At 39.1% G+C, this 25215-nt stretch overlaps 1 protein-coding gene across 2 annotated transcripts in view; it reads right to left on the bottom strand.

Moving 5' to 3' along the window:
- The window catches only part of LOC121876235 (high affinity nerve growth factor receptor-like), a 96307-nt gene that overhangs the window by 18960 nt on the left and 52132 nt on the right, over window positions 1–25215 (bottom strand). For both annotated transcript variants that reach the window (XM_042381233.1, XM_042381234.1), the window contains exons 2-5: window positions 18732–18806; window positions 15638–15709; window positions 9267–9332; window positions 3232–3551 (exon numbers count right to left, since the gene is read on the bottom strand). In XM_042381233.1, coding sequence (XP_042237167.1) covers window positions 3232–3551; window positions 9267–9332; window positions 15638–15709; window positions 18732–18806 — 533 coding nt within the window. The remainder of the gene's footprint in view (window positions 1–3231; window positions 3552–9266; window positions 9333–15637; window positions 15710–18731; window positions 18807–25215) is intronic.

Genomic DNA, 25215 nt, shown 5'->3' with positions numbered 1-25215 from the left:
AACAACAGAAAGACAGGAAGAGAAAAAAAAGAGGAGAAGGATAACGGAGATGAATAAATGAATGAAATAAAAGATAGACTGAAAGAACGAAAGACCCAAAAGTCAATCAAAACCAAAAGTAAGAAGGAAGAGAATGGCTGTGTATGACACCCCAGACATAACCTATATGAACTGTTCCCTGTAAAGTTAAACTACTAACTATATGAAGCAATGAAATATTCCATTTATGATCTACCGTTGAGTTCACTTGAGTATTCCTGAACAATAATACTCAAGCTTCAATGAGGTTTCCTGGTAAATAATAATCAAGCTTTTATGAGGATTACTGGAGACTTATACTCATACTCTTATGATAGTATAGTGCTTAAACTTCTGAGGCTTCCTGGAGATTAATATACTCTTGTTTACCTCCTGTGACTGACGTACTTGTGACCATCTCGGTGGAAGAACAAGTAAAGAAAACGGTACAAGGGAAGTGAGGTTTTGGTTTTTTTGGGGTAAGAGTTTCTGAACTTTGGGAAATGTTGTTATCATGGGAGCTTGTCAGAGTAGTTTGTGTAGTGTATGGCTCTAGAACCTCCCCCTGACAACTGAGACTCCTCCCCCTGATAACTCCTCCCTCCTGACAATCCCAGACCCCCAGACCTCAATAGACTATCATCGTATTAAGGTGTGGAACAATAAATTTCACCAATTCGTGGGAAAAACTATATTCTCTTCCTTTGTTTAAATTATCTGAAAAAGACATTTGCTACCTAAATATTGAATATTTGGAGACACTTCTTTTATAATCTGTTAGTATTTTATTAAGTACAGTCCCCTTCACGAGTGCGTTTACAAGGGCTAGTCAGATTTTATGCAGTGTGGCAGCGCTGTTTGCTTACATTCGACAGAAGGAAACTAGCAATAGTAAACATACTATGGAATCAAATTAAAGCAATATTAAAAGAAATATCTCAAAGATAATGATTTGTGGAATGTTTATATGAGAGGCCCCTGTAAACGCACTAGTGAAGGGAACTGTACTTCACTAACTACCACAGAAATACAGAAAAAAAATACGGTATTTGGTAACGTCTTTTGGGGTTACTTGTGCTGTTATGAGAAAGGAGCACACGGATGTCATTAGGTGCATCACTACACCAGAAGGACTCAGGAATCTCCGTGTTAGTCACAGATCAAATACCTGACGCTAAAAATATTAAAATGTGTATAGAACTTTATAATATTTTCTCTCCTATGTTTGGTATTTAACACAATGTTATTTCAATATTTATATAGGAAATTGCTCGGTGCTGGTGGCGGGTTGCCAGTCTTGGTTTGTTTGGCCAGGTGACAGGACCATGTTAAACTGCAGAGTCACGGTAAACACTACACGACGTTGATATCAGTGTGGGTATTTTATTAATTTTCAGAAGCTTATTTCGCCTGATAATTAAACACCCTATCGTTATGTGGGGGTTTGGTCTGGTTTGGTTAGCATTTAGGTGAAATAAACTGTGACCAAACTTAACAAAATCCCATTTTCATATCATACACATCAGTTAACAATCTCGATACAGCTTAATTTACATTCCTTTGGTAAAATATAAACGTTTCACTGGGTTTGTGTCTGGTGTACAGTATGTGAGAGGGGATCTGCTGCCAGCCAACAGATGTGGGAGAGTGGTGGTGAGAGCGACACTCCTAGACGTCACGGTAGCCAAGCAACTATCAACTCACTTCTTGCCAGCAAACGCGTGGATTCAGCCAAATTGTATTCCGACTTATCTGATGACCCCTTCTCTGCCCTGTTAGCTTCACTATATAAAACGTCTTTCCTTAGTTAAATGAATTGTAGTAGCAAACATCACGGTAGCGAACGACCAATCAACACACGCTACACCCGCATAGATGTAGAATCTGCTAAATTACGACCCGGAGATGAGACGTATCAGATGGTGCTCTCAGTGGGTCCGCCACTTCCCGGAATCGAGTTCTTGGGTTAGTATTCTTGTGGTGACTCGTGCAAGAATGGCGCCTTGATGGTCCCGCCGCCTGCCTCAACCTTCAGTTTATCTTAGTTACCGAGTGTCCCTTTCTCTTCTTCTTATTCTACTTGATATTTGAGAGAGAGAGAGAGAGAGAGAGAGAGAGAGAGACTGACAAGGAGCATATAAACTTTCATCCCTTTTCTGTTTCTGTTCTCTCTCTCTCTCTCTCTCTCTCTCACTCCACAGGTTAACGTCAGTACCTCACCGTGTAACAGAATATTGGTCATACAAGGTACTGTTTGCCAGGCGTCCACATGATCAACACAGAGGTAATTGTCAGTGGCCAGTGTAACAATCCTCCCCGCCTCATGTTGATGCTGGACCGTTCGTTCTCAACACAGGATACTGATCAACTGAGTGTGGGGATACTCTTGACCACGACACAACGCACTGGCCATGACTGAAATATAGTGTCAGCACTAGCGTTCCTTCCCTTTCCAAACAAAAACAGCACTAGCACGATAAATAATGCTGGAACTAGAAAAAAAACAAGCCCAGCGCTCACAAAAAAGCACTAGCAAAATACAGTTTCAGCAAAAAAAAAAATTATATATATATATATATATATATATACACACACACACACACACACATATATATATATATATATATATATATATATATATATATATATATATATATATATATATATATATATATATATATATATATATATATATATATATATATATATATATATATATATATATATATATATATATATATATATCGTTAGGCTTCCCCTCTCCAATCTGTAATAATGCGCTTATGGCAGCTCTGCCAGGTGTACTGTACGTTCTCCAACCTTACGCCTCCAATAGTGCTCCGTTGCACCACAGGTAGAGGATACAGCGATAGTTCTGATCAACGGTGACTGTCCCAAGTCTCTTTCAACCAGTCACTGCCACCATTTTAAATCAATAAAAAAATAGAGAAATCACCATTAAAATTCTCCCCACAACACCGACGAGAAAGAGACTTGAATCTTTCTATGTCTTTGAGGAAAGTTTCAAGTCGTGTCAGTGAGAAAACCCAGGCCTCCGAGGATGCCGGTAACTTGAGGATGACGCCTAAGTGGTAGTGATGATAAACTTAGAAACTAACTCATTATCAAGGACGGTGTCGGTAGTCCTAAGAGGTTACTAAAGCTAACAGTTATCAAAGGACAGTGTCACCAAACCAAGACAGCGGAACTTACAACAGGTGGAGGTGGTGGTGGTGCCGGGTGGCGAGCAGTCGTCTGTGGTGGAGTTGGTCGTCGAGTTGGCAAACATATCTAATAAGTTATCTCTCCCAGCTGCCTCTCCACGCTCAGTCTCCCTCTTCGAAGAACCCCCCGCCACTGCTTCTGCCTCCCCCTGTCCACCTGTGTTAGTGCTCTCCTCTCGCCATGTCTTCTCGGGCCGCGTCTTCTGCGTCTGACAAATCTGTTGCTGCCACCAGGTCTGCAGCCACACGTTCTTGCAGTCGTCCGGCGCCAGAGGGTTGCCTGATGTGTTGATGTGACGCAGTGAGTCTCTAGTGAGGTAGAGAGGAGAGAGGAAGTAAACATGTTATGATATTATACTGTGATGCCTGACGACCTGGAGTAAAGGGAAATTTTTGCATATTAATGAGTTATCGAAAATTTACACAAACACACGCTCACTCCTTTGAGGAATATGGCCATCTTGTTATATACTAAAACTGAAACAAAATCTGTTGCTAAATTTAAACAACATTTTGTTATTGTCATTATTGTTATTAGTCCGTGAAAAATAGTACATATATGGTAAATGGACTAAATATCATTCAGAGTCCCTCGATATCTAAAAACATTACCTAAATTAACTAGATTACGTTAGGCAAATTATATTATATAAGATTATTTTAAATTTGGTTATTAAAGAAAAAAATCAGTATTACTTTTAAAATACATATATCTACATGACTGACTTTTTGGACACATCAATTCCATATTTCGAGTAAAAAATAAATCAGATTTATATTGAATCTATCGCCATAAAGTGGTTATCCCTAAACCTATGTGTGTATGTACGAATAGTATGTGCCTGTATGTGAGTATATACGACTAGAAATTCCTAAGAAAAATACAACTCTAATCATCAACCATTCCTACATATTCAATAAACAAGTTACAATAATAGCTTGTCATTGAGGTGATTTTAGACTGTCATTGAGGTGATTTTAAACTGTCATTGGGGTGATTTTAAACTGTCATTGAGGTGATTTTAAATTGTCATTGAGGTGATTTTAAACTGTCATTGAGGTGATTTTAAACTGTCATTGGGGTGATTTTAGACTGTCAACGTGATAAAATAAACATTAAATTTGTCAAGTCTTTTTGAGAATAAAGTAATTTTAGGCTTTTCAGTGCGTAATTAGATGTTATTAAATCAAATTAATTACGATGATTTAACATTTTTTTAAACCACCAGCAAATAGGTTGGGTTTTGTAATGGTAAAATGAAGATATAATTACGCAGCCATTAAACAGTACTTTCATCTCTTCTCGCTTTGTTGTTGAATGTTTGAACCTTAGATGGTGAATGTTGTAGTGAATGTTTGAACCCTTGATGGTGAATGTTGTGGTGAATGTTTGATGATGAATGTTGTGGTGAATGTTTGAACCCTTGATGGTGAATGTTGTGGTGAATGTTTGATGATGAATGTTATGGTGAATGTTTGAACCCTTGATGGTGAATGTTGTGGTGAATGTTTGATGATGAATGTTGTGGTGAATGTTTGATGATGAATGTTGTGGTGAATGTTTGAACCCTTGATGGTGAATGTTGTGGTGAATGTTTGATGATGAATGTTGTGGTGAATGTTTGAACCCTTGATGGTGAATGTTGTGGTGAATGTTTGAACCCTTGATGATGAATGTTGTGGTGAATGTTTGTATCTTTGATAGTGAACGTTTAAACCTTTGATGATGAATATTTGATCCTTTGATTGTGAATGTTTAAACCTTTAATGTTGAATGTTTGAATCTTTGGTGGTGAATGTTGTAGTGAATGTTTGATGATGAATGTTGTGGTGAATGTTTGAACCCTTGATGATGAATAGGTGAATGTTTGTATCTTTGATTGTGAATGTTTAAACCTTTAATGTTGAATGTTTGAATCTTTGGTGGTGAATACTTTTAAATCTCAGTCTTCCTTCTTTTCTTTCTTTAAATTTCATTCTCTCTCTTTTTCTGCATTTTTATGACTACCTGTCTGCCTTTCTGTTTATCTTCTCGTAATATCTCTTTCTCTCTCTTCATTATTCTCTTTATCTCTCTATCTCTCTCTCTCTCCACAGAATATTCACCACTTTAGGACACTCAATACTGCTGTTGTTGACACTGATAATGATAATAATAATATTGTTCCCTTTGGGTCGGCACACAGGTGATTATGGGAACCTTACCTGCCCAGAGTGTAATTAGTAGGGGCTTAATTAGTAGCGCGTCTGTTTGATGTGTTTCTTGTTGTGATGCTTGAATAGCCTCTAAGGCTACCTGTAATTGGGTTCGATTTCGGTTTGTATTTATCTGTTTGTCTGTCTGTCTGTCTGTCTGTCTGTCTGTATGTCTGCTATTGTGTCTGTCTGTCTGTCTGTCTGTCTGTCTGTCTGTCTGTCGATCTGTATAGTATTTTGTTTGTCTGTTTGTCTGTCTGTCTGTCTGTCTGTCTATTCGCTACTCTGTCTGTTCGTTTGTCTGGTTTTAATTTACAGGATCAGGAGCTACCATGAAACACACACACACACACACACTCACCGACTTTGATCTAACCTAACTTATTCTTGACCTAACTTAATTAAACTGAACACAACTTAACTTGACCTTATTTAACTTAACATATCCCCAACATAATTTAATCTAACGTGCTCTTAACATATTTTAACTCAACCTCACCTAACCTGACCTAACTCAGAACCTAATCTAACCCAATATAACCAAACTTACCCTTACACCATAATCTAATCAAACTTAACTTACTATGGCCTAATATGACCCCATTAACTTATCCTCTATATAACCTAACCTAACCTAACCTAACCGAACCTAACCTAACACTGAGACTATGGCTATGGAAATATTGAAGAACAAAAAAGAGGGTCATTAATCTTTCTCTAGGCTTGTGTCGTCAACCTAAATATTAGCTTTGAGGTTTTAGGCTAAACATTTTTCATCTCACTCTCTCTCTCTCTCTCTCTCTCTCTCTCTCTCTCTCTCTCTCTCTCTCTCTCTCTCTCTCTCTCTCTCTCTCTCTCTTTCTCTCTCTCTCGCTCTCTCTCTCTGTCTCTGCTGCATCAGTTCTCTTCACTTCTCTTTGTTTCACTCTTCGTATTTTCTCAGTGCCTTGTCTCTTTCTTTTCGTCTGTATCTCAGTCTGTCTGTGTATCTCTCTTTATTAAAGGAAAATAGTCATCCTATTTCAAAAGTAAAATATATATACTTAATAGAATAATAATTTTTGTGTGTTTATCTATAAAAAACATTTCATTTATTTTGTTTTAAAGGTAAATTATAAATGTTTTTACCCACTTCATACAGGGACGCCACTTTCATTTAGTTAACGCCAGATGATTTATTTAGCTCAGAGGCGACACCATACACAAGGGTTAGAAAACTACCTCCAGTAAAGGAAAAAAAAATATGCTGGTAATGTAGAGAGAGAGAGAGAGAGAGAGAGAGAGAGAGAGAGAGAGAGAGAGAGAGAGAGAGAGAGAGAGAGAGAGAGAGAGAGAGAGAGATATGAGCTGGAAGTTTGTATATAAAGTTAGTTGAGTTAAAAACTGGATACGTAAGCGATGATGGTAATGTAAACAACACATTTAAAACTCATTCGCATATTCTCTTTTCATGCCTCACACACACACTCACACACACACACACACACACACACACACACACACACACACACACACACACACACACACTCACACACACATTGAAAGAGCAGGTGAGCTAGAATGCTAGGCAGCTTTAACCCCCCTTCCAACCCGCTCCACCCTCCCCACACCCTCCTCCCTCCCACGCTCCCCTCCTCCCTTCCCTCCCCACACCTCCCTCCTCTCTTTCACACCCTCCTCCCTTTCACACTCCCTCCTTCTTCCCTGTCGTCCCTCCTCCCCTTGTATGCTCCCCCTCCTCCCTCCCACACTCCCTCTCCTCTTCCCTCCCCTCCTCCTCTCCCACACCTCCTTCTGTCCTTGTGGTTCCTGGTGTTGCTCTTACGATGATTGCTGCCCCATTGCTGTTGTCGTTGCTGCTACATTATTGTTGGCGTTACTTCTGCTACTGATCCTACAGCCATTGATGTTACCTTGCTGTTACTCTTACACTACTGTTACTGATCCTACTGATCCTACAACTACTTCGTTTATTTATGTTTCTTAAGCTTCTGACAAAGGTTTGGTTTCAGCTTGACTTTGCTATATTTCCTTCTTTTGGTCTCCTTGATTCATTAATGTCATGGATAATCTCTTCTCTATCTCTCTCCAAGCTACACCCAATGTTGCCATCCCCACGCGTCCTCAATCGGCCCACGAAGCCATCTGGGAGGACCCATAACTTATCTCTTGAAATTCCATTCTACCGAACCTCTGCCTCTCAAAACTCATATATACCTTCGACTAGATTAATCATGTGGATCTCTTTTCCTATGTCATTTAACCTCCATCAGTTTAAGTCGTCTTGCTTCAAATATCTTCAGTCTTTAGTAAGGGGACGCCTTTGTGGATATATTTGATAGTGATACTTATCTGAGCTCTCCCTATGGATTTAATATCTCAAAAATATCCCTAAAGTTGTGAACTATTTATATTTTTAACAATGTTTATTAAACCTGGAGTACCTCAAGGCTCAGTTCCTGCTCCTACTCTGTTTTTACTCCATACTAATAACCTATTCATCATTCTCTCTCTAGTAACACACATTCACTTGATGATACTCACCTACACGAAAGTTTACATTGCACTCAACAGAAATATCTACATTGTTTTACTACTGCAGCTGCTCTAATCACAGATCTTAAGTGCAGAACACAGTGGGAGTACAACTAAAATGTCTATGTTTATTGACACCAAAACACATATTCTTACTGCCTCTCGACAAAGATTCATTAGGAACAAAAGAATGGAGGAAACTGCAGCGGATCTATTGGCCCATACTAGGTAGCCGAGTTTACACCCAACCCCTATCTTGAGAATATTAATTTTGACCAGCAAGTGTATGAAAACTGCATCTATATTTAAATTCAGAAAAAACAAAATTTGATTTATCTCACGAAGATTGGTTTTGCTTGATAAGGTTCGAAAAACAATCGGGTGTCAGTAAAAATACGAAAAACTGGAAATCCTTCGAGAAATTTGGTTTTAACTCGAGAAAACTGAACCGGTCTTTAAGAAGGTAAACGAAAACTTAAATATATCTGAAGAAATGAGAGAAAATTGGATCTATCTCTAAGAAGGTGGGGGAAATGCGGCTCGTCGTAAGAAAATGGGACGCAGCGCAAAGAAAGGAGGGAAAAAAGCGGGATTTTCAAGTGAAGTTACTGAACCATTACAGAGTTTAAACACAGGGGAGAGTCATGTCAGGGAGAGCGACTTCCTGATCCTTTCTCAGTAGTCGTTTGAGAGAGAGAGAGAGAGAGAGAGAGAGAGAGAGAGAGAGAGAGAGAGAGAGAGAGAAAGATAATTATATAGACAGATAGAGAGAGTAGAGAGATAGAGAAAGGGAGCTCTTTCGTTTTTGCCAGATAGGGATAACTTTTTGTTTCTGTTGTTGTGACTTAAAGAAAATTATTTTGCATAAGGAAAAAAATTGCTTTGTCTCATTTAAGTCGTTTACCGTCATAAGATAACCAAATTTTACCTTTTGTTGTAAGTTAGGTTAGGTTAGGTTAGGTTAGGTTAGGTTTAGTATGAAGCTATTCGTTAATGCATACAGTATATTCCTATGATGTGTCTGATCGCTTATGACCAGCCAGAAGGTTCGAGAAAAGGTAGATACATAGAAGTTATCGCTAATCAGTTATTATCCCTATATAGTGTAACATATATTGTAAATAGTATAGATCGATAGCAAGATACGTAACTAATAGCATATCGATGATGGTAAGTGATGATGATGATGATAATTATAATGATGATAATAATAATGAATACAATGATGATGATGATGATGATGATGATGACAGAGACAACTCACACAGGTAAGTCACGATAGCACCAACTCACCTGAGGAGAGAGGCGGGCCACAGGATACGCCAAGACAGTGTTAGGAGATGGTTGTCGCTCAGGTCTCTGTGGGAGAGTAAACATGGAGTAAGTTCCCTTTGAGTTGTACAAATAGCAATACAGATTCTACGTCGTTTACATAATGGTGCAGAGATGTTAAGAAAACGAGAAAGTATGTTGGGTACGAATATATGTGGGTATGAATCTAAATTTTGGCGAATGTGTAGTTACAAACCTAAAACTTTGCCGAATGTGTAGTCACGAACCTAAAACTTTGCCGAATGTGTAGTCACGAACCTAAAACTTTGCCGAATGTGTAGTCACGAACCTAAAACTTTGCCGAATGTGTAGTCACGAACCTAAAACTTTGCCGAATGCGTAGCTACGAACCTAAATTATAATAGCTGTGAAAGCGTAAACTCGAATTTCATCGGATTTGTACGAATGATATAAACTTTAGCGGATCTGTGTATATAAACATTAATTCCAACATGCGAGTGCGAATAGAGTTATGGATTTAAGGTAAGTCATGTATGAGTGTATCTTAACTCTGGAAAAAGTTGTGTGCATACGAAACTCTTAAAAGTTGTTCAGTGTATTTATCCCCGAAATTGAAATCTAAATAAGATAGAAGAAAAAAAAAAGAGCTTACTATTCTTTTTTTTTACTTTTTTATCTTTCATCCTGTCTCTTTCTTTCTGCTCCTGTCTTTCTTTCTCTCTATTTTTATCACTGGAATTTTTTCTATTTATCTCTCTCTCTCTCTCTCTCTCTCTCTCTCTCTCTCCCCGTCTAAAAAAGCTATTCTACCTCAGCTAACATAGTGTCTGTCTATCTACCACACCATAAGCTATGCGTGAAAAATCGATTCTATATCAATCTAAGGCCTATATAAGGTAGAGCCACATTAAATATAAGTCGGGCGAGGTCGGGTGAGGTCAGCAGAGGTCGGTAGAAGCTTAATTCGGTTAGACAGGGCTATATCCGACGCCACTACCAACCAACACCGCTCCTAGCCTAAATCCCTACCCCCCCCCCCCTAACCCCTTTGAGTTGTACAGTACAGTTTCCTTACGTTCTCAAGATCTACTCCCAGACCTTGGAAGAATAACCTCACTTCAAAAACAAGTATTTCAATTACCTCTCCATCATCCCTTGAGGAACCATTGAAACGTGAGATGATAATTATTATGTAGAAACTTAGGCTAATAACTTGAACTTAACTCCTCCTCAACTTCAACAAAACACCGCCTCCGCCTGGAAACTTAAAGGAGCATCCAAACACCAAACACCATAAGAGGCAGAAAAGCACTATTACGAGGTCTTCCTGTCGCATTTCCTGTTTCCCGCCGAGCGTTTGCCAGGTCTACAAAGTCTTCTGGTAACTTCCTGGCTTGTGTTGTTGGAGGCGGGTGTCTTATATCGCTGTATTGTGGTGTATATTAACATGCGAGGAGGATTTTGATATTTATGGTATTGTGTTATGATGATAATTGTCTGATTCAGCCTTAAAACACAACAAACTGTTTACGGCTGTAGGGTATTTGAGTTGTTTGTAACGAGATTCACTTTAGGTTCAGTAATATTTATGTTATTCATTTATAGTTTGTACTTTCGTTATCCACATGATATTTTTTTTGTTTATTTTGCATTTGTTTATGTTGTAATAATTAAATAATCAAATAAATATATCAATATACTTCTCATGTCGTTAGTTAGTGTGTGACAACTTCCCAGCTTTAAAGTGGCTCTCGGGAGGCTCTAAGGGCACCTGTTTACTGATCACTTTACTGATCTGAACACCATTTACCTCTTAATTTCCATGAATCAACTGACATTAACTCAAATATCAGGGAGATAATTGAACAATATTTGATGGAAATTGGATTCAATATTGCCATGATAATTGATATGTTTTCTTTTATTTATATCAACAGAGACATTAACTGCAGAGGCCGGTAATACGAGGCAAGAGACTCAGGTCGTCTGTGTTCTTTAATTCACAACAATGAATATAAAGACTGCAGTGTGTCCAAACAAACTATAGACATACAAATTGACTTGATTTCAAAACGATCTCAAAACTAATAATAAAAAAAAATATATATATAATAATAATCATAATAATAATAACAATAATAATAATAAACAATAATAATGCACTATCAAGGTAATAATTATCAAACACAATGTAACAAAACTTTACCTCGAAATACAAACAATTACCACACACCAACACCATCTGAACTCTCATCAACATGCAGGTAGTTCCAGACGACTTAATTATTGCCCTGGAAACAATCACTCCCGTTAACTAATTCCAAGCGAACTGAACTGGACAAGATAATTTGCCTTAACATCGAACCAAAACAACTCCACTGGAAATTAACATTGAACCAGGAAGTGAATAGAGGGGTTTGTTACACACTGCACCTCCCCCTCTTTCCTCCCCCTGCTTCAGTTCGTGGTTACTCTGTTTAATTATTTTATTTCTCTCCTGCTTACTGACTTGCCCGGGCGGGTAATTATTTCACTTAACTACTTTTTTATACCAATTAAACCGTAACTTTACAGCGGCTTCCTTCTTAAAAATATCAATTAAACTCTATATCTTCAAGTTGTAAACAGACTCGAGTCCCAGTAATGGGTTCACAGATGTCACTAACTCATAATGACAATCTACCTTAATGCGTTCTCTTATCCACTGTGAATTAAACGTGCGTACGAAGCTTGAACAACATGCTGATTCACTGGAAACGATTTTTGTCTCCTGCAGGGAAGAGGCTGCACCAGGCCAGAACAAGAGACGTGTACCCTGATAAGCGAGCCATGAAAGCCGATATACATTACGTGTTCAGCTCTATGATGGCCTCGGAGGTGTTGTAAAAACGATAGACCGGCCCGTAAAATGTGATGCTTTAAGATCCACTCAGTCCTTGCCAGACGCCATGGTAGTGAATGTCCCGGTAAACATCCCTTCCTCCTCACCCCATCCTAAGCCCTTACTTCTCACCCCCTTATTCCCTCACTCCACATTTCTTTTAGTCCTTACTCTTTATTCCACATCCATAACTCTTCATTGTACATGTCTCATTCCTCATCATATACCCCATCAATCTTTCACCCCTATACCCCTCCACTCCTCACCCCCACACCCCTCACCCCTACAATCCTCACCCACTCACTCCTTACCCCCGCACCCCTCCACTCCTCACCCCCACACCCCTCACCCCTTTACTCCTCACCCCCCTCACTCCTAACTCCCTCACTCCTCATACCTCATAATTCAGAGTAGTATATGTCATTTCAGAACAAAATAAATATTAACATTGTTTAAGCGTACTCCCACCACCACACGTGAATTTTCTTTTCACAAAACTTTGGTCAAAGGAAAGTTATCGAACACAAATCAAATCTGACATCACCGGACGAAGGGCGAAGGGACTGAGGGGGGGGTGGGTGGGGGGTGGACGTGGGTCGGACGGGGGAGAAACGGATGGGGAGAGGGACAATGGAGGGAAAGAGACGGGTGGATGGAGGGACTGTCAGTATCACTGCCACATCCCCTGAAAAGGCACAAGGGTCATCATGACATGGCCTCGAAAAATACACGCAACTGTAGATGGATCTTGAGGGTATAACATTACTTAAACTGGGTCGTACAGGTTTGACTCTCTTAAGGACACTGACGATACCGCTCTCTGAACACTAATGGATCGGTAGATAAGAAGGATGATCACCACTGTACTTGATCACCCTCACTTCCTCAACTAAAGTCAGGTACCCATTCACAGCTGGGTCGACTCAGAGTGCCCCCGAACGAAAACGAGCGGGTAAGAGATGAAAGCCATAGCCAATCATTTACGCTATAATTGTCAGAATAATGGAGAGTATTTTTATTTCTAACGTGATTACATTTAATTATTAATAGTTGTCACCTCAGAGCCGTTTGGGGTCAAATCAAGAACGTGTTCGGTGTCCTGACTAGCCATGGTGCACTACATACTGTATACTGTAGCATTAATACCTTTTATTTTTTTATGACTGAATTCAATTATTATTTATGCTTCGATTGAGAGACGCCAATGAGTCCAGAGAATTACAGACACACTTCAGATATTTTTAGACGAGAGAGAGTGAGTCTGATTTACACGTATTTGCATACTACAAGCTATGCTAAAAGGATTTGCGGTGCAGGATAAACAAAATATGTATTGATGAATTACTAATTTTTATAGCTAGTTTATTCGCTTTTGATACAACTTACTAAAACGACGCTATACCACACTTTCCTAACACATAATACACTTTACGAAACCACAACACCTTAAAACACACACACACACACACATCCATCCCCCCCCCAACACACACACACACACACACACACACACACACACACACACACATATTATTTAAAACTGTCATAACAATTAACAAAAACATATAATTTGTTACAGACTTGAAATATATATACATCACTGTTAATTACGACAAAATATGATTATGTAACCATTATGACTGATGAATATATGACATACTAAAAATAAAAATATTATATGTAATAGAAATATGTTCAAATATGTTCAAAAACACCCAACACATTTTTCTAGTACAGTGTGTAGTCAAAGGCCTCTGATACATCCACTATACAATAATGATACTAGATTGTGTTACTACTTTAGCACACAACACTAATGGTAGTTTTGTATTTACTAGTGTATGAATTATTTTATTGATATATTTACACTTTACTATGAAACACAATACGTATTTAATTAGAATGTTTTAGGAGTAATTGTGTTATATTCTACTTAAATTTCTTTATAGTAGTTACTTACATACTATACTTTATTGATTTCTATTACATAAGTCAATGGTTTATAACATTTACAGCTACGTTACTTATAATGAGGTAAGAAGAGACACTTTTATGCTGAATAAGAAGTTTAATAATTGTCTTCTATAGAAAATCTTGAGGACAAGTCAAACAAATGATTACAGTTTTACAGCTTTCTGATACATTCTCGTATTTCAGACTGTATTAGTAAGATGGGTGGGCCTAAGCTGATGTTGCTAGTTGTTGATTACCTGTAGCATGTCACCTTAGCATCAGGTGGGTCACTCAGTTGATAGCGGTTTTATCATTTTAAGCAAAGAGCAGAAGAGAAGCCCGATACGTATAGTCAGACGCTTCGATATAGTGTCAGAACGACCAAGGCTTTTTTAACAAAGTTGGAAATTTCTCCAACTATTCAATCCAGAGGGAATAAAGCACTTTTGTAGGAAATTCCAGCTTCAAGCTTTCCTTACATGGTAGTTCAATAAACTCTTCCTTGGCGGGAAATGCATCTTCCAGGACTCTTTCTTTAAAGGGTTCTGATCTATTGTGGTTGTCGTGACCAGGAAGTGCTTCTTGAATTCTCCTCCCGGCTCTGTCATGTGAAGTATTACAGCCTTCTCGTCATTGAATAACATTCCATCATCGTCGAGGTATTGATCCCATGTAGGAAAGGTCACCTCTTTTCTTTTCTATCTTTTGACCACAACAAAAGTCTTTCACGGTGTCACAATACCGTCATTAACGTGGAACACACTCACATTTTTTCCCTTGCAGACAAATGTCCGACAATAATCACAGCTTATATACCCGCGAAGTAACACAGATGCATCAACCATTTGGGTCGCGAGAATAAGTCGGCCATTGGTTATCCTTCTTAACATAAACTCCTCCAGAATATACCCCTAGAATACTTGGTACTACACATTTTACAGAGGATATATAGAAGTAGTAAACCTGCCACACTCTATGTTATATACACAATAAAACACCAGTCATGAATGAGTTATATGATGTTCATAAACCAAACATTAAAATCTTAAGTAGTAAAACGATATATTTCACTACTATAAGTAATTTAAGTGGAAAATAAACCACAATCCACTGAATATAAGTATCTAGGCAGTGCCCCCTCGTTCGAAAAGTATCTATATCGAAAACGTATTGTACTACACTTTTTTATCATTACGTAAGTACAAACATATTAATTTCTGTGAACATTATTTACAGTAAGCAGCAACACTCCACTACACTTATGAGAACGACTTAAGTAGAGACAATTTTTCGTATTATTGGACTTATAAAAACTACTTATATGAAGTCTTTAAGTAGTGAACCCAACACAGTTAATATATAAGTAATAAGCACTCCACACTTGGCTACGCATTAAGTAGGTAAGGAGCAATCGGATTAGACTCCACTGATATCAATCATCTACGCATCACCACACCAAACACTACATACCATGAAGTCCCTCTTTAGTTAACATACAAATACTTATCTTAAGTACTTAAGTGAGACTGGCACTTACAATGTGTGTAGTTTCGGCAGGTACCCGAAGGCGCCGTCCTCCACCTCCCTGAGAGCTGAGTGGGTGATGGACCTGTAGGAGAGAGAGAGAGAGGGCGCTTGAGGGCTGGCAGCTGGAGTAAGTGTATGCGAGTTATCTCCTGGGACTAGTATATGTCAGGAAGGTATTTCAAGTGAAGAGCAATGTGGGTTTGGCAATGGAGAGGGCTTGACTTGTCTCACTGATGGACCAATGTGTGGTATATTAAACACACAATTGATTTATCTGGGAAATTATTAAATACTGTCCAGAGTTTTTTATGATGAGAAGGAAATATGTCAGAGTCTGTAAGGAAGGAAGGAAGGAAGGAAGAAGCAAGGAAAGATGGGGTATACAAGAGACCCTAACAGCCATATGGAAGATCATGGGGTGTGGATCAAGGAGGCTGGGTTGAGGTGAAAGGGACGTAGAAACTAAAAAAAAAATACTTGAGTAAAAAGAAATTTACTCAGCTGTCGAGGAGAGAGCGATAGGGATGTGTAGTAGTAGAGAGATAAAGGAAGAAAGAGAAGTGAAAGTATGATAAAAATAGTAAAAGTTGGATGTTAGAAAGGAGAAGGAAAGACCAAAAAAAGAACAGAAAGGATTTGTGTAATAAATTTGTAAAGGAAGTGTGTGTGTGTGTGTGTGTGTGAAGGAGTGGAGAGCCTAGGGTCGTGTGATGTTTGGGGAAGGAGCATATCTCGTATTGCAATAAGAAGGAATTAATAACAGTAAATGAAAGGAGAACGTGTGTTTGTGTGTGTGTGTGTGTGTCTGAATCCTTTACTTTATACTAGAATAATTCACTAAATATCACATCCTATTCTACCATTAACATGTCAGGGTACTTCGCCTTAGATCTATTTAGTGTCCTCGCTATGAACCGCACCACCCACCTGGGACAGTCGTTTACCAATGGACGGTCAGAAGCGGAGTGAGTCACATCCCTTGGTTCGCCCATAACAATAACTTTTCCCGCCTTCTCATCTGTCCACCAACCAATCACAGGCTTTCACCAGCTGGTACATCTAATACAACTGCCTATTGGGTCACACTACCAGTCGTTCCAATCACTCGGTTACTTGATTCACCAAATACTAACACAATAGACACATAATACTTTACATTTATTTCCATCCTCTAGTTAATTTATTCATAATAGTTAAATAAAATAATCGGGTATTTAACAAGTTTATTATATATATTTTCATCAACACAAATGTTAATATTCTTATACATTAACTTTTTATCCTTGTTCCTCACCTAACCTAACCTAACCTAACCTAACCTAAGAATGTCTACTAAGATACTGTACTTAGACCAGAGATATGTCTATGGAATGTCTACTGGAACAATGAGGAAATAATTATTACAGGAATGTCTACCGGATGTCTGTTCTGATAGATACAGAACAAGAGGATAAATAAGGGTTATATCATGTATGTCTGCCTGGATTAGTTGGGATTATATCAGGAATGTAGATCAGAGACTTTGCATGACTCTTTGTTTGTGTGTGTGTGTGTGTGCGTGTGTGTGTGTGTGTGTGTGTGTTTATGCATATGTATGTGTGGCTAAGTACGTACTATAATATCTCTCTCTCTCTCTCTCTCTCTCTCTCTCTCTCTCAGCTTATCGATTGGTCGCCTGTAAGAGCCAGAAAATTAACCCCAAATATAATTACTCTGGCGGGAACAGTTTCAAAACAGCGTCATTCACAAACTATTAAACCCTGAACGTGAGCGTCCAAAAATAACCCAAAATTTTGTAGGACTTTTTTTTTTTTACACGTGTTCATTTGTGGATGAATACCCATATTAAGAGTAGATTTGATGGTGGGTAAATATTTTTATTTTTTATTAAGTGATTTCAATGTTTGTTAGTTTTATTATAAATGTAAGTTATATTTATCTAGGAGGTGGCTTGTCACGGTACCTGGCAGACGGGAGATTATCATGGCCTGCCATGGTGCCTGGCGGAGGGAGATTATCATGGTGCCTGGCGGAGGAGATTATCATGGTGCCTGACGGAGGAGATTATCAAGGTGCCTGGAGGAGGAGATTATCATAATTGCCTGACGGAGGAGATTATCATGCTGACGGAGGGGAGATTATCATGGTGCCTGACGGAGGAGATTATCATGGTGCCTGACGGAGATTATCATGGTGCCTGACGGAGGGAGATTATCATGGTGCCTGACGGAGGGAGATTATCATGGTGCTGCAGAGGAGATTATCATGGTGCCTGACGGAGGAGATTATCATGGTGCCTGGAGAGGAGATTATCATGGTGCCTGACGGAGGGAGATTATCATGGTGCCTGACGGAGGAGATTATCATGGTGCCTGACGGAGGAGATTATCATGCCTGACGGAGGGGAGAGACGGAGGAGATTATCATGGTGCCTGACGGAGGGGAGATTATCATGGTGCCTGACGGAGGAGATTATCATGGTGCTTGACGGAGGAGATTATCATGGTGCCTGACGGAGGAGATTATCATGGTGCCTGACGGAGGAGATTATCATGGTGCCTGACGGAGGAGATTATCATGGTTCTGACGGAAAGTGACAATGGGCGTGAAGGTTCCTGTGGGTCGACTATGAAGGGGAGAGAGGAGGGTGATTTGTAAAATTACATTAGTGAGTGAGGGAGAGAGCGAGGAAAGAAACTGTTAATGAGTTAAAAATTAAACTGGTAAAAAAGATTTCTGATGATTCAAGAGATGCAAATCAAGTGCCAGCAGAGACCTTCATGCCCTTGCAACATTATGCAGATACTATAATGTGTCAACAGACATCCTGACACACTGAATTTTGTGGTAATTTGATGTGAAGATGATGAAGTGTGTGTGCGTGTGTGTGTGTGTGTGTGTGTGTGTGTGTGTGTGTGTGTGTGTGTGTGTGTGTGTGTGTGTGTGTGTTGTGTGTGTGTGTGCGCGTGTGTGTGTGTGTGTGTGTGTGTGTGTGTCCCTGTTGAGAATGATGCTTGGATGCTTGGGACTGACTGAGGCGTGAACTCATTGCAGAGAATATTGACAATTAAGCCCCTCAAGGTAGAGACACAGGTGTAACTCACAGATAACTCAGTTCCTCGAAGTTCTGGAAGTCCAGCCTGGTTACTCGGCACAACTCCAGCTGGTGCCGCACCTCCCTGGAACAACAAAAAATACAATTTCAGAAATTTCTCTTGAATATTTTTTAAATGCTGTTAACACACACACACACACACACACACACACACACCACACATACCTCACACACACACACACACACACACACACACACACACACACACACACACACTTAAATATATACTTGTACAATTATAATCAATGCTTTGATGATAAAATAATTTTTCTTTTCTTTCACACTTTTATTAGGAATTAATTATCATTGATATTGTTAAACAGTTTAAGCAGAATAATGAACATTGTGCCTAAGAAACTTTATTATTTTACAATAAAATAATACACGAACTATAACATTACCTTTACCAAAACATTAGGTAAACTAAATATGATTCGTAGCAGCATCGAAGCTCAGCACATCAAGACATCAAACATCAATCATGTAACATATGTTCCAATTTTTATCTGTTTGATGAGGAAATTAATCACCAGTTGAGATATTTCCTTCAAAATGATTTCACTAGTTAAGTAAAAGTGTTGCCGCTGGAGACGTGAGATATTAAATGGTCATACTTGGAATACCTGAGATTCAATATTCGAAATTATCTGAGGTATTTTGTAAAGTTCGTTCCTACAAGTTACTTCATTTAAAACGTCATTTAACATCGTAAGATAGCTAGAGTATACCTAAAATTGGTTAAGCTAGGTTAGGTTAGGCTAGGTTAGGTTAGGTTAGGTTAGGTTAGGTTTTGTGTGAAGCTTTTTATTTATTTGTATTATGATGATCTCTATTCACATCCATGACCAGGCAGAGGTTAATAATCACCTGACATTTGTCTTTTTTTACCATCAATCTCAACACACACACACACACACACACACACACACACACACCGCCCCCGTGTGCTTGAAGGCCCTCTGACCTGTGTTTCCTCTCACCATCAATTTCTCAACCCATCATCCTCGGTTGCTTGAGGATGGTCTGACACACACACACACACACATCTGCTGTCATCAATCTCCGTGGGGCCACCGACGTCATACTGAAGCCTCGGACTATCTAGCTGAGGAAGACAGATCATGAGTCTCCGGTAATATGTCTCGCTCCAGCTAGAAAAGACGAGTTGCCATTCCATTGGATCACTGTCTTAACCTAACATGTTTGTGCATTATTATTATTATTATTATTATTATTATTATTATTATTATTATTATTATTATTATTATTATTATTATTATTATTGTAAAAAAATACATTTATGACGTAAAAAAGTTTGGCTATCAATACATTTGTTTTTAGTTCATCTCGCCGTGAAACATCCTAATATCCAGAGTGTGTGAAAAATGGTTTTAAAATAGTGTATTGCTCCCTGACCCTCGGATGTTGTTGAATATTCAGGCCGGCTCTGGGGAATTCCTTGCCACATAGTTGTTTTACCTATATCATGTAACCTCCAAGAATTTAAGATTATCTCCTGTAAATATTTTCACATTCTGGCCGGGAGAAGCTTCTATTGTTACTGTAGTTGGTAATTAGGTACTGTTCTTTAATGGTAATTTTACAGCATGGTATATGTTGCTAAAGCTTTCTTAACATTTAATTTATTTTACTAAATTATTTAATCTGTTTTTTATTCTCCTGGAAAATATTTAAGATTTACAGACATTTAAATTAGCATTATTCAAACTATTCATAAATAAGAGTTAATGGGTCAGAGACATCAGTACAGAGGCGGAGATTTCAAACATATTTACATCTGAATTATTCCTTGTATGGATTTCACTCCTACACGTGTTTCTATAACCTTCTATACATTTGATTGTCCCTTGATCCACCCTAAGGCGAACTCGAAGTCCCTAAATATTTGAGTCAGGTGATACAGTGTTGTACCAGTACCTTTGATATCTGCTGCCTTGGCTCTCTGTTCTTCTGCTTATGGCACAGCTGATCTATTGTACCAGAACACAAAGGAGACATATCACAAAGGCTTTTTTTTTCTTTTTCTTTCTCCGTGCCACCACTGCTTCCTCCTCCTACTCCTCTTCCCCCTCCTCCTGCTCCTCCTCCTCTTCCCCCCTCCTCCTCTTCCCCTCCTCCTCCTTTCCTGTCTCGGACTTTACAATGTCGCTGAAGATTACTCTGTGGTGTAGACGTGTGTTGACTTTGTTCTCACTATGAATAAACCATTATATTCATGCACTTCACAATAGAAAAAAAGAAGAGCGGATACAATAGTGAACGTGGTTGATGGCTGAACGTCTACAGGTAACAACTGAGGAAAATATTACATTTAATAAAAAGTGTAGCATAAGAAAAATATATTTGAGAGTATAAAAAAAAGAAATAAATCATCATATTCAAGCAAAATGGTAATAAATTCAAGGCAGTAACCCCCCACCCCCCAAAAAAGGATAAGCCTATATATATTAGCGCAAAAGTACAATAGTTTAACTACAGCTACAAAATTAAAACAAAATTATGAAAATATCACATCCAAGGCTTTTAAACTGAAAAACAAAACAAAAACATTTACACGTGTATGTTTTAAGGAGGAGCATTAATGGTTATGTTATGCTCCGGGAGTTAACAGGTAAACAGGTGAGAATATACGCAATAGTCTGACTGCGATGGGGATTATACGCTTCTCTGGCCACCTGCCCTGGATTGACGAGCTAGCCGGCCCAAGCACAGGTGTGGTGTCCGTCTATTTGTGACTGTGGTGGGAAGACTGTGGTCGAGTGACTGGTTGGAAGACTGAGGTTTAGTGACTGTGGTTGAGAGACTGCGGTTGAGTGACTGTAGTTGAGTGACTGGTTGGAAGACTGAGGTTAAGTGACTGGTTGTGGTTATAGTGTTGTGGTTAGAAGACTGTAATTTAGAGACTATGTGTGAGAGACTGCGGCGAGTGACTGTTTTTGAGAGACTGTGGCTGAGAGATTGTGACTGAGAGACTGTGACTGAGAGACTGTAACTGGGAGATTGTGACTGAGACTGACTGGAGGTGTGACTGAGAGATTGTGCGGTAGGGGATGTTAGTGACTGTGGCTGTCTGCTTTGGGACGTTGTCTTTGTGTCTGCGTGAAATAGTCGGGTAAAGGCCAACAGAGTGTGAGGAGAGGTGGTGCATCGACCCCGTGAAACAGCGAACCACGATGAGGAAAGGAAAGGAGGGAGGAGGAGAGAGGAGGGATGAGAAGGAGGGTAGGAGGGAGAAAGGGAGGGCGGCAAGGAGAGAGAGAGAGGGATGGAGGGAGAGAGGAAGGGCTGTGGAGAAATGATAACCAGTAGTAGGAAAAAGTGTTATTGGCTCCTCGTGTTATTTTCACTAACTTACTGTACCTAAATATTTTCCTACATATGTGACAATTATTAACTTTCAAATACAGTATTATTCATATCAAATTAATCCTTATTCATATTTAGGAATTATATCACCAGTGTTTACAATTCATATATAATCTTTCCCATTGAGTTATACAAATCTGGAGGAGTTAAACAAAAATATTGTTATATATTATACAGTAGTATTCTATAGGACATATGAAAACAAAAAAGAAAGTTGTCATTCAAAATACGTTTAAAGCTGCTTATTTTCCCTGACCTTAATATCATGAGTCTTTTCCAAGTAATCAGATTAATTAAGGATCCCGAAGCCTTGTAATATACTGAAACATATGATCATAATTATGTTGTGTTCCTGAAAGTCTTGTTATACACGTGTGGATGTCTGAGTAACGATGATGATAACAATGATACTAATGAAGGTAATAATAGTAGTTTAATATGGTAAGGATTGAATGGTATACAACACACACACACACACACACACACACACACACACACATCATCCACTGTACATATAGACGTTTACAACCAATGGTTAATCAGTACGTCAAATCGTTTAAGAACAACTCAAACAATGTCACCTGAAGCTAATATCGAGTAGAGTATTTTATATTAAAGGTAAATAGGAGGGAAGGAAGGAAGGGAGAGAGGAAGGGAGCAGGGAGGGAGGAATTGGGGAGGGAGGGAGGGAATGAGAGAGGTAGGGAGGGAGGTAGGTATGGAAGGGAGGAGAGAAGGAGGGAGGAGGGGGGAATGAGAGGTAGGGAGGGAGGTAGGTATGGAAGGAGGGAGAGAAGGAGGAAAGAGAGAGACTAGGAACAATGGAGATACAACACTATAACAATGGATGGAACTGAAAACAGAGACTCTGATTGTCTTTGTGTCAGTTTGTTTGTTTATTTCTAGTGCGGGGTTTCAACCACTTCATGTAACTGGGTTATTTTCACCGTAGTAATAATAATAGAAAAAAACTCCCTCATGCGGTAAAAACTGTCAGTTAACCAGTTAGTCAGTCAGAAAAGTCGAGAACTAGAATGAAAAACTCAGTTAAATATATATAATTTTGTAACCTAATTCATCCATCTATAACGATAATTAACAATCAGCTTCTACCATAAGTGCCATCTGCTTTGTGTGTACTCTGCACGAGATGGATACAAAGTAAGTTGATTACATTGAGTTGAGTACATTAAGTGTAACGGACCAGGAGAGGTTGTTTTTACCTATATTTACCTTCATATATACGTTAATTTACCTTTATAACTACAGCAGGTGATTGAACAGGTGATTGATGTTAATTAGTCAAAGGTAATTTTTTTCGTGGTGTAGAACTGAAGTTTATTCCTGACGGTGTTTTTAGTTAGGTTAGGTTAGGTTAGGTTACGGTTGGTTGTCTATCAAAATACGTCGAAGTTATCACTATTTAAGTCATAATGTTAATCAGCTTCAGGTAATTTTCATTTATATTCAGAAATGGTTGACGTAATTTTTCAACACCTGTGAAATAAAATAATTAATGTATTCTTTTGATGGATAAAAAAACACCTGACATTGAGATTATTTTTGTTAATGACAATTGTTTATTAATTAGTTTAGCTTAATATTTTAATCACGCTTAATTTTGTACTATGTAATACGAAGCCTTTTTTGCCGAGACATTTATAATTATTATTATTATTAGTAGTAGTAGTAGTAGTAGTAGTAGTAATAGTAATAGTAATAGCAGTAGTAATAACCGTAATAGTAGTAGTAGTAATAGTAGTACCTCATTCCTTGGATAAGAATCAAGATATAGACCTATAGGTGGGGAAGTGCTGAGGCGGATCATCGGAAAATGCATAAAGGAGGTGGTAAACGATGATGTCAGGGCAGCAGCAGGAGCCTGCAAGTTTGTGCTGGCCACCAGCCTGGAGCGGAAGCTGCCATTCACGCCATGAGAACGATATTTGAGCAGCGTGATTGTGAGGCCGTTCTTCTGGTGGACGCTTCAAACGCACTCAACATACTTAACCGCAAGGCCGCACTATACAACATCAAGATATCAAGTGTCCAAGCTTTGCAATGTATATTGAAAACTCCTATAGGAATCCATCAGACCTCTATATAGTAAACAACAAGGCTCTAAGAGGTGATACCATCATACAGTCAACCAAGGGAACAACGCAGGGGGACCCTGTTGCATTGGCAATGTACGCAATAGGCCTATCCGTGCTCCAACACACAGTAAAATTTGAAACAACTGAGGTCAAGCAAGTGGCGTACGCTGACGACCTTAAAGGAGCAGGAAAAGTGGAGGACATCAAAAAGTGGTGGGGCCTGTTAACATCACGAGGTCCACAATTAGGGTACCACCCAAACGACAGCAAGTCCTTCCTCATTGTGAAGCCAGAACATTATGAACGGGCAATGGAGGTGTTCGGTGGAAGTGAGGTCAAAATAACAAAGAATGGCCAAAAACACCTAGGCGCAGTAATCGGTACGACGGACTTCAAGACCGAGTATGTAACGGGAAAGGTGAATGAGTGGCTTAGGGAAATCCAAGCTCTGTCTGAGATTGCTAACACAGAGCCACATGCGGCTTTTGCGGCATTCACTCATGAAGTCAAGCATCGCTGGAACTACCTGATGCGCACTATCCCTGATATCGGACCTCTCCTTCACCCTCTGGAAGAAGCTATCAGCGTCAATTTCATTCCCAAATTAGTGAAACACCCTCACTTAACCCCAGCAGAAACACTACCACCGAGACTGGGAGGAATGGGATTGACCAATCCAGAGAAATTGCTGCCACCGAACATCAAAACTCTGTTAAGCTCACGGAAGCCCTCACGGACCACATAATAGCTCAGAACATAACAGGGGAGGTGGATACCAGTGAAGTAAACAAGATTCGAAGGTCCATTAAGACAGAACGACAGCACGGCCAAAGTGATAAGTTGCAGCAACTGTTGCTGCAAGTACCAGAGAATTTGAAAAAAAGTAACTATAGCACAGGAGGTGGGCGCCTCGAACTGGTTAACTACGTTACCGATAAGGGCAAATGGTTTCAGTCTCAATAAACAAATTTACAGATGCCAATGCTCTAA

Source organism: Homarus americanus, unplaced genomic scaffold (assembly GCF_018991925.1).
Source record: "Homarus americanus isolate GMGI-L3 unplaced genomic scaffold, GMGI_Hamer_2.0 scaffold34921, whole genome shotgun sequence".
In the NCBI taxonomy this organism is placed as follows: Eukaryota; Metazoa; Arthropoda; class Malacostraca; order Decapoda; family Nephropidae; genus Homarus; species Homarus americanus.
This window is presented reverse-complemented; position numbering and strand designations above follow the sequence as displayed.